The sequence below is a fragment of the Bombina bombina genome, chromosome 7 (genome assembly GCF_027579735.1).
Source record: "Bombina bombina isolate aBomBom1 chromosome 7, aBomBom1.pri, whole genome shotgun sequence".
In the NCBI taxonomy this organism is placed as follows: domain Eukaryota; kingdom Metazoa; phylum Chordata; class Amphibia; order Anura; family Bombinatoridae; genus Bombina; species Bombina bombina.
In genome coordinates this window covers 228384145-228396491 of record NC_069505.1, presented here as the reverse complement: position 1 = coordinate 228396491, position 12347 = coordinate 228384145, and the positions used below count along the sequence as shown (strand labels likewise).

The window sequence follows — 12347 nt, the reverse complement described above, 5'->3', positions numbered from 1 at the left end:
GGTCTGATAATTTATTTTCTTTAACTACAGTCACCACGGTACCATATGGTTTCTCCTATGCAAATATTCCTCCTTAACGTCGGTCGAATGACTGGGGTAGGCGGAGCCTAGGAGGGATCATGTGACCAGCTTTGCTGGGCTCTTTGCCATTTCCTGTTGGGGAAGAGAATATCCCACAAGTAAGGATGACGCCGTGGACCGGACACACCGTTGGAGAAAGAAATTTATCAGGTAAACATAAATTCTGTTTTTAAAACTTCTCATAAAACTGATGAAATTTGTGATGACTCTCTGCTTCAGACTCTCTGCTTCAGAAGATCCTACTTCAGACATTGAAATTGTTAAATCTTCTAATCTTTTTAAGATTGAATATATTCGGTCTTTGTTGAAAGAAGTATTGGTTACTTTGGGTGTTGAGGAGTCTGATCCTCTTGATAACAAAACCAGAAAACGTTTAAATTCTGTTTTTAAACCTTCTGTGATTACTCTTGAGGTTTTTCTTGTTTCAGATGCGGTTTCTGATGTGATTGCTAAAGAATGGTCTAAGCCTGGTGCTTCTTTTAATCCTTCTTCTAGGTTTAAGAAGTTATATCCTTTACCAGTGGCTAATTTGGAGTTTTGGGGAAAAGTCCCTAAGGTTGATGGGGCTATTTCTACTCTTGCCAAAAGTACTACTATTCCTATGGAAGATAGTACTTCTTTTAACCTCTTAAGGACATATGACAGAATTTTTCCGTCATAAAACAATTGAGCAAACTGAAAGCTGTGTCCTTAAAGGGTTAAGGATCCTTTAGATAGGAAGATTGAATCTTATCTATGGAAAGCTTATTTACATTCTGGCTATATTCTCAGTCCTGCCATTTCTATGGCTGATGTTGTGGCTGCATCAACTTTTTGGTTGGATAGCTTAGCACATCAAGAAACATATCCTGATTTGTCTAGCATTGTTTGATTGCTTAAACATGCTAATCATATTATCTGTGATGCTATTTTTTATATCATCAAGATTATTCTGGCTAGAAGAGCTTTATGGCTTAAATCATGGAATGCTGACATGGTATCTAAATCTAGATTACTTATCTCTATCTTTCCAGGGTAATTTGGTTCTCAGTTGGTCTCTATTATTTCCACTATCACTGGGGGGAAGTTTTTTTTGCCCTGAGATAAAAAGTCTAAGGGTAAATCTCTAAAGCTTCTAATCTGTTTCGTTCCTTTCATCAGAATAGAGAACCGAAAACCACTCCTTCCCCTAAGCACTCTGGCTCCAATTGAAAGCCATCTTCAAGTTGGAATAAATCCATGCCTTATAAGAAACCAAAGCCAGCCCCCAAGACTGCATGAAGGTGCTGCCCTCAATCCAGTTCAACTGGTGGGTGGCAGATTGAAATTATTTCAAAACATTTGGGCAGATTCTGTTCAGAATCAGTGGATTCAGAGCATTGTTTCTCAAGGGTATCAAATAGGTTTCAGAGTAAGACCTCCTGTGAGAAGATTCATTCTCTCTCACGTCCCAACAAATCCTGTGAAAGCTCAGGCTTTTCTGAAGTGTTTCAGATCTGGAGCTTTCAGGAGTGATTATACCAGTTCCACTTAAGGAACAGGGTCTGGGTTTTTATTCAAATCTATTCATTGTCCCAAAGAAAGAAAATTCATTCAGACCAGTTCTGGATCTGAAGTTTTTGAATCGTTTTGTAAGGGTCCCAACTTTTAAGATGGTGACTATAAGGACTATTCTACCTTTTGTTCAGCAAGGTCATTACATGTCCACAATAGACTTACAGGATGCTTATCTTCACATTCCGATTCATCCAGATCGCTATCGGTTTCTGATATTCTCTTTTCTAGACAAGCATCACCAATTTGTCGCTCTTCCATTTTGCCTAGCGACAGCTCCAAGAATCTTTTCAAAGGTTCTTGGTGCCCTTCTATGTGTAATCAGAGAGCAGGGTATTGCAGTGTTTCTTTATTTGGACGGTATCTTGGTACTGGCTCAATCTTTTCATTTAGCAGAATCTCACACAAATCAACTAGTGTTGTTTTTTCAAAGACATGGTTGGAGGATCAATTTACCAAAGAGTTTCTTGGTTCCTTAGACAAGGGTCACCTTTTTAGGTTTAAAGATAGATGCAGTGTCCATGATTCTGTCTTTAACAGACAAGAGACGAATGAAATTGGTTTCAGCCTGTCAAAACCTTCAGTCTCGATCATTCTCTTCAGTGGCTATGTGAATGGAAATTTTAGGTCTCATAACTGCAGCATCGGACGCAATCAACTTTTGCTTGTTTTCATATGCGACCTCTGCAGCTTTGCATGCTGAATCAATGGTGCAGGGATTATACTCGGATATAACAATTGATATTCTTAAATCCCAGCATTCTACTCTCTCTGACTTGGTGGTTAGACCATCATCGTATTATTCAAGGGGCCTCTTTTGTTCGTCCTTCCTAGACTGTAGTCCCAACAGATGCAAGTCTTTCAGGTTGGGGAGCTGTCTGTGGGTCTCTGACAGCACAAGCAGTTTGGAATCCTCTATAGGCGAGGTTTTCAATCAATATCATAGAACTCTGTGCTATTTTCAGGCTTGGCCTCTATTAAAGAGAGAACTTTTCATTCGCTTTCAGACAATATCACAACTGTGGCATATGTCATCATCAAGAAGGGACTCACAGTCCTTTAGCAATGAAAGAAGTATCACGGGTACTTTCTTGGGCGTAATCCAACTCTTGTCTAATTTCTGCAATTCATATACCAGGTGTAGACAATTGGGAAGTGGATTATCTCAGCCGTCAGACTTTGCATCCGAGGGAGTGGTCTCTCCATCCATATGTGTTTTTTCAGATTGTACAGATGTGGGGTCTTCCAGAAATAGATTTGATGGCTTCCCATCTAAAGCGAAAACTTCCCAGGGATTCTCAGGCGAATATAGTGGATGCATTAGCAGTTCCTTTGTCTTACCAACTTGCTTATATTTTTCCGCTTCTAGTTCTTCTTCCAAGGGTGATCTCCAAAATCATAATGGAACAATCGCATGTGTTTCTGATAGCACCAGCATGGACTCACAGGTTTTGGTATTCCAGGTGTGGAAAACCTATATTTCATGGTGTTCTCATAAATTCTCTTGGCATTCTTTTAGAATTCCTAGAATTTCACAGTTTCTTCAGGACGGTTTTGGATAAAGGTTTGTCCGCAAGTACTTTGAAGGCGCAAATCTCTGCTCTTTCTGTTTTATTTCATAGAAATATTGCTAAACTTCCTGATATTCACTGTTTTGTTCAGGCTTTGGTCCGTATCAAGCCTGTTATTCAGTCTATTTCTCCTCCATGGAGTCTTAATTTGGTTTTGAAGGCTTTGCAGGCTCCTCATTTTGAGCCTATGCATTCTTTGGCTATTAAACTACTTTTGTTGGAAACTATTGTTCCTTTTGGCTATCTCTTCTGCTAGAAGCGTTTCTGAATTGTCTGCTCTCTCTTGTGAGTCTCCTTTTCTTATTTTCCATCAGGATAAAGCGATTTTGCGGACTTCGTTTAAATTTCTTCCTATGGTTGTGAATTCTAACAACATTAGTAGGGAAATTGTTGTTTCTCCTTTGTGTCCGAATCCTAAGAATTCTCTTGAGAAATCGTTACATTCTTTGGATGTGGTAAGAGCTTTGAAATAATATGTGGAGGCTACTAAGGATTTCAGGAATACTTCTAGTCTATTTGTTGTCTTTTCTGGTTCTAGGAAAGGTCAGAAAGCCTCTGCCATTTCTTTGGAATCTTTATTAAAGCTTTTGATTCACAAGGCTTATTTGGAGATGGGACAGTCTCCGCCTCTGAGAATTACAGCTCATTCTACTAGATCAGCTGCCACTTCATGAGCTTTTAAGAATGAAGCTTCAGTTGATCAGATTTGCAACTTGGTCTTCTTTGCATACATTTACAAAATTTTACCATTTTGATGTATTTGCTTCTTCTGAAGCAGTCTTTGGTAGAAAAGTTCTTCAGGCAGCTGTCCGTTTGATTCTTCTGTTTATAAGATTTAATTTCTCAGCGGAAATAGCTGTTTTTATTTTATCCCTCCCTCTCTAGTGACTCTTCTGTGGACTTCCACATCTTGGGTATTTTTTCACATACGTCACTATCTCATGGACTCTTGCCATTTACATGAAAGAAAACATAATTTATGTAAGAACTTACCTGATAAATTAATTAATTTCATAATGGCAAGAGTTCATGAGACCCACCTTTTTTTTGGTGGTTATATTTTTTGTATAAAAGCACAATATTATTTTCCAGTTCCTCTTTTTTTGTATGCATTTTTACACCTCACTACTTGGCTATACATTAAATTGAAGTATATGTGTGGTGGGAAGTGTATTTATAGGCATTTGATGTTTGGGAAACTTTCCCCCCTCCTGGTTGGAATGTATAACCCATACATTACTAGCTCATGGACTCTTGCCATTATGAAAGAAATTAATTTATCAGTTAAGTAAGTTATGTTTTTTCTCTCTTGACATTTTTATTAAGATGGATCAAGAGGTCTTACAAATTGTTGCATGCCAGCTTTGTTTTGATTCCCAGGTGGAACCTCCAGTACCCTTATTGTTCCTCATGCATTGAGAGAATTTTGAGTTACAGGAATAGAATTTTTTTTATCATTAGCCACCATTAGCTAAGGCAGATGCTGTTCAGGTGTCTCCTGCAGCAGATATGCCGCAGCTTTCTCCTCAAACATCCCAATCTTTTCAGTCTCCACATGCAATGCGTTTCCTCTCACAATTCAGTTGGATTCTCTTTGCAGGACATTGCTACCCAGGTATCCTCTGCGGTATCTGAGGCATTGTCTGCTTTTCTCATGCTGCAGAAAAAGTGTAAAAGGAAACTTGAGGAGTCAGTAAGTAAGGTTTCTGATCAAGTTGTGGCTACTCAAGGTGTTTCTTCTCAGAAGTCTGAAGATAAAGATACTTTGGTAGCGTCTGAGGATGAAGACTCAGACAGTATAATTCCTTCTTCTGATGCTGAAGTTGTATCCTTCAGATTTAAGCTAGAACACCTTTGCATGTTGCGTATGGAGGTTTTGGCTACCTTGGTCGACTCCACGGTGGAGGTTTTTCCTGTACCAGACCGTGCTACAGAGATTATTGCATGGGAGTAGGAGAGACCTGGTATTCCCTTTTCTCCATCTCCTTTTTTTCAAGAAGATGTTTCCTATAGCTGGTTCCAAGGAGTTGTGGCAGACGGTTCCTAAGGTAGAAGGAGTGATCTCCACTTTGGCTAAGAGGAGTACTATTCCCATAGAGGATAGTTGTTCTTTCAAGGATCCGATAGATAAGAAGTTAGAGGTATTACTAAAGAAAATATATTTTCACCAGGGTCTCCAATCGCAGCCTGCGGTGTGTATTGCCACTGTTACCAGTGCTGCAGCTTACTGGTTTTGATGCATTGTCTGATTCTATTCAGACAGATACTCCTCTTGAGGAGATCCAGGACAGGATTAAGGCCCTTAAATGAGCCAATTCCTTTATTACGGATGCTTCCTTACAAGTCATTAAGCTGGGAGCAAAAATATCGGTTTTTGCAATTCTAGCGCGCAGAGCCTTATTGTTGAAGTCCTGGTCTGCGTATGTTTCATCTATATCCAAACTCTTGGCGATCCCTTACAAGGGTAAGACCTTGTTTGTGCCTGGTTTGACTGAAATTATCTCAGATATTACAGGAGGGAAGGGATCCTTTCTTCCTCAAGATAAAAAGAATAAGCAGAAAGGACGTACCTTTAGAGGTAAACCCTCCTCTCTCTCCTCCAAGCAAGATCAAGCCTAGTCAGTCTTGGAACAAGTAGAAGCAGTCTAAGAAACCCGCTGCTGACTCCAAGTCAGCATGAAGGGTCGGCCCCCGATCCAGGAGCGGATCCAGTAGGGGGCAGACTTTCTCTTTTCGCTCAAGCATGGATACAAGATGTTTCGGATCACTGGGCGGTAGACATCGTATCCCAGGGGTACAAAATAGAATTCAAAACCTTTCCTCCCAGAGGAAAGTTTCTCCTCTCCAGATTATCTGTAGACCAAATAAAAAGAGAGGCGTTCTTACATTGTGTCAAGGACCTTGCCACTCTGGGAGTAATAGTTCCTGTTCCTCTGCAGGAACAGGGTCTGGGATTTTACTCAAATCTGTTCGTAGTTCCCAAAAAGGAGGGAACTTTCAGGCCAATCTTAGATCTGAAGCGTCTAAAAAAGTTCCTCAGAGTACCATCCTTCAAGATGGAGACTATACGCTCCATTCTTTCCTTGGTTCAAGAAGGTCAGTTCATCACAACCATAGACCTAAAGAATGCGTACCTTCATGTTCCTATTCTCAAGGATCATCACAAGTTTCTGAGATTTGCCTTCTTGGAGTTTGTGGCTCTTCCATTCGGCCTTGCCACAGCTCCCATCATTTTCTCAAAGGTTCTGGGGCTCTGTTGGCAGTTATCCGGTCTCGGGGCATTGCAGTGGCACCCTATCTGGATAACATTCTGGTTCAGGCGCTGTCTTTTCAACAAGCAAATTCTCATACTGAGATCTTGTTGTCTTTTCTTCGCTCTCACGGATGGAAGGTGAATCTGGGAAAATGTTCCCTGATTCCAGCTACAAGAGTAGTGTTCTTAGGGACCATATTAGACTCCCTACTAATGAGGATGTTTCTGACAGAGGTCAGAAAATGTAAAGATTTTCGACTCTTGTCTTGCCCTTCAGGCCTCTCCTCGGCCCTCGGTGACCCAATGTATCAAGGTGATTGGCCTGATGGTGCCTTCTATGGACATCATTCCATTTGCTTGGTTCCATCTCAGACCTCTGCAGTTATGCATGCTCAAACAATGGAACGGGGATTATGCGGATCAGGTTTCAGTCTGACAACATAACATCGGTGGCATACATCAACCACCAGGGGGGAAGTGACCCGAATTATTCAGTGGGCGGAGACCCACAAATGTTGTCTATCTGCGATCCACATTCCAGGAGTGGACAATTGGGAGGCATATTTTCTGAGCAGACAGACTTTTCATCCCGGGGAACTCCATCCGGAGGTGTTTTCCAGTTTGATCCTCAACTGGGGGTAGCCAAAAACTGGATCTCATGGCTTCTTGGCAGAACACCAAGCTTCCGTGGTACGGTTCGAGGTCAAGGGATCCTCAGGCCGTCCTGATAGATGCTCTAGAGGTTCCTTGGAATTTCAGTCTAGCATACCTGTTAGCATACATTCCAAGAGTCATTGCTCGGATCAAGCAGGAGAGGGCGTCTGTGATTCTCATAGCTCCGGCATGGCTTTGCAGAATCTGATATGCAGACCTAGTGGAAATGTCATCTTTTCCACCTTGGAGACTTCCTCTGAGGAAGGACCTTCTACTTCAGGGTCCCTTCCTTCATCCAAATCTCGTTTCTCTGAAGCTGACTGCTTGGAGATTGAACTCTTAATTTTATCTATGCTTGGGTTTTCAGAGTTGGTCATTAAGACCTTGATCCGGGCTCGTAAGCCTGTGACCTGTAGGATTTACCATAAGATATGGCATAAATATTTGTATTGGTGTGAATCCAAAGGATACTCTTGGAATAGAGTCAGGATTCCTAGGATTTTGTCCTTTCTCCAGGAGGGTCTGGAGAAGGGTTTGTCGGCTAGTACTCTGAAGGGTCAGATTTCAGCGTTGTCTATTTTGTTGCATAAGTGTCTGGCCAGGCGTGCAATCTTATTGTCAGGCCTTGGTCAGAATCAGGCCTGTGTTTAAACCTGCTTCTCCTCCCTGGAGTCTTAATCTTGTTCTTAAGGTTTTACTGCAGGCTCCGTTTGAGCCTATGCATTGCTTAGATATTAAGTTGTTATCTTGGAAGGTTTTGTTTCTTGTGGCTATTTCCTCTGCTCAGAGTTTCTGAACTCTCGGCGTTATAGTGTAATTCCCCTTATCTTATCTTTCATTCTGATAAGGTGGTTCTGCGTACTAAATTTAGTTTCCTGCCTAAAGTTGTTTCGGTCAAGAATATTAATCAGGAAATCATTTTTCCTTCTTTGTGTCCTAACCCTTCTTCTCATAAGGAACATTTGTTGCATAACCTAGATGTTGTGCCAGTGCTAAAATTCTATCTACAAGCGACTAAGGACTTTCGTCAGTCTTCTGCTTTGTTTGTTTTTCTGGGAAACGCAAGGGTCAGAAAGCTACGACTACTTCACTTTCCTTTTGGCTGAAGAGTGTTATTCGTATGGCGTATGAAAATGCTGGACAGCAACCTCCTGTGAAAATCACAGCTCATTCCACGAGGGCTGTGTCTTATTCCTGGGCCTTCAATAATGAAGCTTCTGTGGATCAGATTTGCAAGGCTGCAACTTGGTCATCTTTGCATACTTTTTCCAAATTCTATAAATTCGATACTTTTGCCTCGGCTGAGGCTTCTTTTGGGAGAAAGTTTCTTCAAGCTGTGGTGCCTTCTGTTTAGGTTACCTGTCTTGTCCCTCCCTTATCATCTGTGTCCTCTAGCTTGGGTATTGGTTCCCAACAATAATTGATGATGATCCGTGGACTCACGGTGTCATTAGAAAGAAAACAAAATTTATGCTTACCTGATAAATTTGTTTATTTCTTGACACAGTGAATCCATGTCCCGCCCTGTATTTTTCAGACAGTCATTTTTTTTTGTATAAACCTCAGGCACCTCTGCACCTTGTGTAACTTCCTTTCTCTCCTTTCCTTTCGTCAAATGACTGGGGATTGTGGGTGGGAAAGTGATTATCAGCTTTGCTGTGGTGCTCTTTGCCTCCTCCTGCTGGCCGGGGGTGGTGTTCCAAACAGTAATTGATGATGATCCGTGGACTCACCGTGTTAAGCAATAAATACATTTATCAGGTAAGCATACATTTTGTTTTTTGTTTAATTAGTTATACTGTTGATATTTTATTATTTTTCAGCTACCACACAAATAACTTGTTGTTTTTAAAAGTATTAATGATCCTCTATACATGTCACCACATAGCCAACAAATGTTACCTGACTGAGAAGTGAAAGCTGAGGTAGAAATCAAACCATAACATCCAGTAATTGTTTCACACTCTGTATCCTGAAAACAATGTTATTGTTGTTGTTTCTCTTGTAAGATGTATTGAGTCCACGGATTCATCCATACTTGTGGGATATTCTCCTTTCTTACAGGAAGTGGCAGAGAGCACCCATAGCAGAGCTGTCTGTATAGCTCCTCCCTTAGCTCCACCCCCAGTCATTCTCTTTGCCTACTCTAAGTACTAGGAAGGGTAAAGTGAGTGTGGTGACAAAAATGTTTAGTTTTTATTTTCTCTCTCTGGCTGAAAAGCATCATCCATTTGGCTTATGAGACTGCTGGCCAGCAGCCTCCTGAAAGAATTACTGCTCATTTTACTAGAGCAGTGGCTTCCACATGGGCTTTTAAAAATGAGGCTTCTGTTGAACAGATTTGTAAGGTGGCGACTTGGTCTTCGCTTCATACTTTTTCCAAATTTTACAAATTCGATACTTTTGCTTCTTCGGGGGCTATTTTTGGGAGAAAGGTTCTACAAGCAGTGGTGCCTGCCGTTTAAGGTACCTGTCTTGTCCCTCCCTTCATCCGTGTCCTAAAGCTTTGGTATTGGTATCCCACAAGTATGGGTGAATCCGTGGACTCGATACATCTTACAAGAGAAAACAGAATTTATGCTTACCTGATAAATTTCTTTCTCTTGTGATGTATCGAGTCCACGGCCCGCCCTGTCTATTTAAGACAGGTAGTATATTTTTATTTAAAAAACTTCAGTCACCTCTGCACCCTATAGTTTCTCCTTTTTCTTCCTAGCCTTCGGTCGAATGACTGGGGGGGTGGAGCTAAGGGAGGAACTATATAGACAGCTCTGCTGTGGGTGCTCTCTTTGCCACTTCCTGTAATGAAGGAGAATATCCCACAAGTATGGATGAATCCGTGGACTTGATACATCACAAGAGAGAGAAATTTATCAGCTAAGCATAAATTCTGTTTTTTCTCCCACAGACCTAGACGGCTATTGCTTTAGTGAGATAGAGCAAAGTCATAGATCTAGCTAAAGAATTGTATGTTTGTGTATGTTTTTTTTCTTTCTAAGTGTTTTTAAACTTTGCAACAAAAAAGTGTTTAATACATTTGCTTTAGCCTGAACATTTGTTATGTTACACAGATGAAGAAGTGCAAGGCTCTGTACTTGTCTGTAGTCTCATTGAGGGCGGTACTGTCTTTTGTAAGCGGTGTTCCCTGGAGTAAAGGTTTGAGACCTTTGTACAGTAGTTTTTTTTTATTATATATTATAACGATAAGGCCATCCTAGAGAATATTTAATACCTGGGATAAGCATTGGGCTATCCTACAGACTATTTAATACCTGGGATAAGCATTGGGCTATCCTACAGACTATTTAATACCTGGGATAAGCATTGGGCTATCCTACAGTCTATTTAATACCTGGGATAAGCATTGGGCTATCCTACAGTCTATTTAATACCTGGGATAAGCATTGGGCTATCCTACAGTCTATTTAATACCTGGGATAAGCATTGGGCTATCCTACAGTCTATTTAATACCTGGGATAAGCATTGGGCTATCCTACAGTCTATTTAATACCTGGGATAAGCATTGGGCTATCCTACAGTCTATTTAATACCTGGGATAAGCATTGGGCTATCCTACAGACTATTTAATACCTGGGATAAGCATTGGGCTATCCTACAGACTATTTAATACCTGGGATAAACATTGGGCTATCCTACAGTCTATTTAATACCTGGGATAAGCATTGGGCTATCCTACAGACTATTTATTTAATACCTGGGATAAGCATTGGGCTATCCTACAGTCTATTTAATACCTGGGATAAGCATTGGGCTATCCTACAGACTATTTAATACCTGGGATAAGCATTGGGCTATCCTACAGACTATTTAATACCTGGGATAAGCATAAGGCTATCCTACAGACTATTTAATACTTGGGATAAGCATAAGGCTATCCTACAGACTATTTAATACCTGGGATAAGCATAAGGCTATCTTACAGACTATTTAATACTTGGGATAAGCATAAAGCCTTCATATGAACTAAATAAGTCTTTTAGGAAATTCTAGGCAGACTTGTTGGGTCTGTGGTTCTTATTTTGCCATCAAAATTTGTTAATAATATTATTATTATTATTATTATTATACTTTATTTATTAAGCGCCAACATATTCCGCAGCGCTGTCCATGGATACAATTCATTTAAATAAAACAATACAAGACTTGTAAGATACAGGACAAAATTTACAAACACATACAGGAGGGATTGAGGGCCCTATTCCCGTTGGAACTTACAATTTAGAAGGGTAGGAGGTTATATGCTACTATAATGGAGCACCACATGGTATACATACAAATTAAAGGTTACTATAATGGAGCGCATGGTATACATACAAAATAAATGTTACTATGTTACTAGAATGGAGCACCACATGGTATACATACAAAATAAATGTTACTATGCTACTAGAATGGAGCGCCACATGGTATACATACAAAATAAATGTTACTACAATGGAGCGCCACATGGTATACATACAAAATAAATGTTACTATAATAGAGCGCCACATGGTATACATACAAAATAAATTTTACTATGCTACTAGAATGGAGCGCCACATGGTATACATACAAAATAAATGTTACTATGCTACTAGAATGGAGTGCCACTTGGTATACGTACAAAATAAATGTTACTATAATGGAGCGCCACATGTTATACATACAAAATAAATGTTACTATAATGGAGTGCCACATGGTATACATACAAAATAAATGGTACTGTAATGGAGCACCACATGGTATACATACAAAATAAACGCTATTGCAACAAATTTGCTGTTTTATCTGTTAGCTTTGTGTGTAGTTTCTCTGTAGATCTCTGCTATAAAATCACTATCTGGTTTATTTTTTCCCCCAGGATCATTTTTCCCATTCAGATAGCACAACTGCCGCTTGAATCCACTCTGCAACTCAAACTTTATGGACTATTGAATCCAAATAGTGGAGGCTCTCCTGATTCTAACAAACAGAGGAAAGGACCTGAGCTATTAGGTCAGGTATCTCTACCACTGTTCAATTTTAAAAGGCAAGTTCATAACGTTGTAAAAATGTAATGTTGGCGCCTCTTTCTTGTTATTTTATCTTAAAAGTTCATAACGTTATAGACCTGAATACACTTATTGTTAGCAAATATAATCGTGTACGTAGCAGGTATAATTGTGTGCGTAGCAGGTATAATTGTGTGCGTAGCAGGTATAATTGTGTGCGTAGCAGGTATAATTGTGTGCGTAGCAGGTATAATTGTGTGC

At 40.2% G+C, this 12347-nt stretch overlaps 1 protein-coding gene across 2 annotated transcripts in view; it reads left to right on the top strand.

The window, feature by feature from the left end:
• The window catches only part of PIK3C2A (phosphatidylinositol-4-phosphate 3-kinase catalytic subunit type 2 alpha), a 530626-nt gene that overhangs the window by 296868 nt on the left and 221411 nt on the right, over positions 1-12347 (top strand). For both annotated transcript variants that reach the window (XM_053720635.1, XM_053720636.1), the window contains one exon: positions 11957-12124. In XM_053720635.1, the coding sequence (XP_053576610.1) occupies positions 11957-12124 (168 nt within the window). The remainder of the gene's footprint in view (positions 1-11956; positions 12125-12347) is intronic.